This window comes from Culicoides brevitarsis, chromosome 1 (assembly GCF_036172545.1).
Source record: "Culicoides brevitarsis isolate CSIRO-B50_1 chromosome 1, AGI_CSIRO_Cbre_v1, whole genome shotgun sequence".
NCBI lineage: Eukaryota > Metazoa > Arthropoda > Insecta > Diptera > Ceratopogonidae > Culicoides > Culicoides brevitarsis.
The window spans coordinates 409,484-414,839 of NC_087085.1; the positions used below are offsets into that span (position 1 = coordinate 409,484).

General features: G+C 25.2%; 1 protein-coding gene across 1 annotated transcript; it reads left to right on the forward strand.

The window, feature by feature from the left end:
• The first annotated feature begins 2,086 nt into the window (after positions 1-2,086).
• Positions 2,087-2,829, forward strand: LOC134828159 (peritrophin-1-like). The gene is made up of 3 exons (XM_063841150.1): positions 2,087-2,167; positions 2,236-2,418; positions 2,644-2,829. Exons 1-3 carry the CDS (start codon positions 2,087-2,089, stop codon positions 2,827-2,829), a joined length of 450 nt encoding a protein of 149 aa, XP_063697220.1.
• Positions 2,830-5,356: the final 2,527 nt, after the last annotated feature.

The window sequence follows — 5,356 nt, forward strand, 5'->3', positions numbered from 1 at the left end:
GGGTCGATAAATTTTGTATTTTTGATGGATAATTTTTTTTTTACTATAAAATAATTAAAAGTAATAAAATAGATAAAAAAATATTCAAAATAATTTTTAAAAAATTATATAAATTATTTTAATTAATTATTAATAATAATATTTATCAATAATAATATTTTTAATAATTTATCTAATTTTTATTAAATTTAAAAAAATATTAATTTATTTAAATTTTTATATTAATTTAATTAATTTTAAAATATTAAATTAAGTTATTAAATACTTAAACTAAAATTTTTTATTAAAAAAAATAAAAAATTTAATTTATCTTTTATTTTAAAAAATCTAAATAGATTTAATTAAAGTAATTTTTTAATTAAAATTAAATTAAAAAAAAATAAATTTAATATTTATAATTTTTTAATTAAAAATAAATTAAAAAATAAAAATTAAATTATTACAATTTTTTAAACTGTCAAAAATATTATATTTATCTACCTTCAAAAAACTTTTATAATAAAAAAAAATAAAAAATGACATAATCAAATTTTTTTCATAAAAAAATATTTAAAACTTTTCCAATATTTATGTAACAGAAAAATTTCCATATCAGTAAACATTAATATTTTTCCTAAATTTTTTTTTCTCTAAACATAAAACGATGTCAACCAAATGTGATAAAAATATACAATACATTTAAAATGTAATGTTTAATAAATTATTGTAGCAGAAGAAAACGAAGAAAAATGAATAAATAAGAAATAAATCTATCACCTTTTAATAGAAAAAGCAACAAGAAAAGAGCGAAAAATGTAATGAATTTAAATTTTTTCCCCCTTTTGTGTACAAGAAACTTGTAACATGTAAAAAATTGTAGGTTAGCGAATTTATCATGTAATTTATTAAAAAAAAAGTGAAGGGACTTTTCTGTAATAAGAATAATTTTTCACTGCGACGATTTGTATGCAAAAACATTCGTCTGAAGCATAAATTATTCGACTTTTATTGAATTCCCGTGAATTATTACAATTGGGTCCCGCAAAAGCGCGTCGCACGACAAGCGATAAATTTTAAGAAAAAGAGAAGAAAATAAAACAATAATTATTATTAAAAAGAAAAAAAAAATAAAATTTAGGATAGAAATATGTACTATATTACGCATTAGAATGTGTTTGAAAAAAGAAAATAAATCAACATTAATAACTTTTTTTGACATTATTTTTTTTTCTTCAAAATTATTGTAGCTTCAGTCATTTTGCAAAGCTTCATTCTCGTTAAATTAGAAAAAAACGCAAAAAAGAGAAATATTTTTGACTAAAATCAGTAAAAAAAATGAATATCGAACATACATTGAATGATAAAAAATAAATAGATTGTAATACAAACATACAAATTACAAATAAAGCATTTTCTGTATAAAAATTATTTAATAAAAATTAAAAAGAATCCCTATAAAAAATGGTATAAATCTAATAAAGAGATTAATTGTACGACAAAAAGTATGAAATAAAATTGGATTTTTTGATGAAAAATGTTTTTTTTTAATTTTTCAGCTTATTTATTCGAATTTAAAAAAAAATAATTTTGATTGAAAAAATTTTTTTTCATTTTATGACTAACTAACTTCAAATCGATTATTGCAGGAAGTACGTTCTTATATAAAATCTAAGGCATTAAAATCAAAGTTATGTACTTTAACGGATGTTTGTTCTTCTGTTTCATGAATCGTCAAAAATCTGATAATTTTCGATAAAATAGATAAAATTTTGTCTCGTCACACATATTCTGCCGGAATTTCTCTCTGTCACGTGTGTCACTATATAAATTCGTTATCGCTTTATCAAAATAAAAATAAAATAAAAAAAAAAATTTTTTTTCAACTTATTCGATGATTCACAAAATATATTTTTATTTTATCACTGACAATATTTTGCAATTATTAAAAGAACAAAAGAAGCCGCATTTTACCGAAAAAAAAGTTAATAAAATATCTGACCTAGACGATTTTTTCAGCAGTTTGATTGACACATTCAAAAAATAGAGTGATAGAGAGAGGAAATTTTTTCAACGATTGAGACTGAAAAGCAGTCTAGACAGAATCAAAATGAAATTCGAAGTGCTTGGAATTATCGTCGTTTGCATGAAAGTTGCATTTATTAATGCAACGCCGCCAAAATATGACAGCGTGAGTTTCTGTGATTTTTTTAATTTTTGTTTTTGACTGAAATTTGAAAAAACTAAATTTAAAAAAAGAGATGCTTTGGACAATCTGATGGTTATATGTACACAAATCCCGCGAATTGTGCCGAATATTATCAATGCGATGCAGGAAGATCAGTTTTGAGAAAATGTCCTCCAAATTTATATTTTGATCAGCCACGACAATATTGCAATTATGCGCATGAAGTTAAGTGTAACGGAGCTCCAGCTGAACCTGTAAGTTCTTTTATTTAATAATTATTTAATTTAAAAAACAAATAATATTTTTTTTTTAATTTTTAAAAAATTTTATTTTATTTAAAAAAAAAAATTATTTTAATTTAAAAAAAAATTATTTAAATTTTTAAAATTTTTATTCTCATTTTTAAATTTTTAATTTTATTTCTAAAAAAAATATTTTTATTATTTTAATTTTATTTTTTTTAATTTAAAAACTTTTAGGACTGTGAAATAGCAAACAACGGAGATATTTTTCCAAATCCCAATGATTGCACAACCTTTTACGTTTGCAATTGGAACAAACCTGTGCTCATAAAATGCGATCCAGGCTTAAACTTTGATCCAACAGTGAATAATTGCAACTGGGCTGACTTATACAAATGCCCAGAAGCAGCACTTAGACCTTAAAATCATCAAAAACTGACACCCTTGCTTCACAATTTTCCATTTATTATCATTAATATTTATCCAATGAACAAAAAAAAAATCGAATTATTAAAGAATAACTTTCGATTTTTTTCCTTCTTTTTTGCTTTATTGAATTCTTGGCGAACCATATCGTAAAAAAAATCAAAACAACATTTTTCTGCGCTACATTATTTTTCACTTTCTACGTTACGATTCAACAATTTTCGGTCCTAAAACACTTTTCCAAACACAAATCCCATCATCGTAAAATTGCTGAAGAAATCGGGGGAGAGAGAAAAAAGGATGTAAAGGTAAAAATATATAATAAAATAGAGTTCAGAAAAAAAAGAAATGAAGCAAAAAAAGATAAATTCCTAAATTGATGAAATGTTTTTCTTTATTAGATTTTTCATCACAATACAAACGTTTTTTCGGAATTGTTCAAAGTATAAAAGGACGAACACATGTTCATTCGACGCAAATGGTCTTTTCTCTTTCTCTATTACTTGTGCTGCGATATAGAAAAGGAAACAACTGAATTTTCTTGAAATCAAACTGGAACTCAATATCGAGCATTTTGGTTCATTTCATTTCCGTTCAATGTTCACACAATAAATTCGAGATAAATGAAGAGAGGAATTTCCTCGTTTTTTTTAATAAAACGAAACAAGGAATTTTTCCTTACAAATATTTCCAACAATTATTGTTTTGAGAAATGAACCAGCTGTTGGAAATGTATTAAATAAAATATTTATTATGAGAGTTCATTTTAATGTCTTTAATTGAAATTTGTTAATTAAAAAAATTTTTTTTTTGTTAATTTTTGAAGAATTTTTATCATTAGCTCTATTGAACGAGTTTATAGAAGATTTTTCTTCATTATCAAAACATGAGACTCTTTGAAATGATTTCGAAAACCATCGTTAAAAGCTTTTGTGGCTAAATAAACGAACTTCATGTTACTTCAGTTAATTACAGTTTATCACACTATACTAATCAAAAGTTGATTGTTGCATATTTAGATTCGTTTTTATCTCTTTACTTTTGGCAGAAACCTCATTGACTATGTAAGAGATAAACTTACTTTAATGGCACAACTTTTAATCTACAGCAACTTTTCGTACGTTCATACACTGAAGCACTTCATCGCTTTTCCATTCACAAAAACTTTTTGCATGCAGATTATCATAATACGCTTATATTGCGAAAAAAAACCTTAATCCTACTTATTAAACTTCTACCTGAAGAGCATTGTATAGTGTCAGTTAGCATCATTGTCCATCAGATCAGGCAAAAGTCGGTAACTGACCCTTATAATTTGACACAAATCCCATTTTCTTGTCACCATTCATTATTGTTATTCTTTCTGCGTTCTTTTTTTGCGCTCGTCGCAGTTCATTAAAATAAACAGATATTTATTTTCACACATGGACGCCTTTGCCTTCATTCACACACAATTGTACGGGGGAGAAATTTATCAGGTGAGTAACTTCCAACACATTACGCACATAATCGAGTGACACAATGAAAAAATGAGAGCGAACAAAGACACAGATTTAATTCAGCCTTATACGTTAGTTGGTGACTTCGATTGAAATATATTTTGGAGTGTCTAATATTTCATGCGGAAACAGTTATTTGCGAGGAAAAAAGCACCTGCTGTGCCAAACATTTGATATTTACTGTAAAATGACTACCGTGCAAGCTAAATTATGACACTTAACAAGCGATGAATTTCATGCAAAATTTCACATTCTGAATTTTTTGCGTGCCATTAAAGCGAATTTATGCAACTATTATCATAACACTAATTATCTGGTTTAATAACGATTGTTTGATTTATAACAAGATGCAATGCTCTTCAATCATACCCTTCCGCTATCTTAATTAATTTGATCAAACATCAAAGCAACTTCGTGTCATGTTACATGACACCCCCATCATTATCATCTTCATCATCATAATGAGAAATAATTAAATCATTTAAGATGGAAGCAAACTCTTGAATATCATTTTTCCCTATCTTTGTGTATGAATTGCTATAGTGACCAAAATAACGACAAAATATTATAAGGGAAAATGATAGATTTTGCTAAATTTAACAGCAGAACAAGAGATAGATGCTATTTGTTGTGACAGTTGCATAATTATAATCAGATTAACAGTATCTGTGTTTGTAATAGGAGTAAAGATATTAAAGTCGCACAAAGACGACGACATATGTTAATGCAGATAATTGGAAGTGTGAGTTGTTTACGACAGATTTAAAGCTTGTAACGTCTATTAAGTAATAGATGTAAGGCTTTCAATCAATGTTTTAAGTAGAATTTAGGTTAAATTAAATGTAGCATATTTGCATATTGAAAGTATCTTTGAAATGAGACTCTTGAAAGACATTGGAAAATTTTAATATTAAATGAAATTGAAGGAATTTCTAATAATTTAAAATAAAACAATTGATGAAATTCAAAACTAATTAAAAGTTCACCAAAGTGTCCCTTTTAGAAACGCAATTGATTTAGATTGG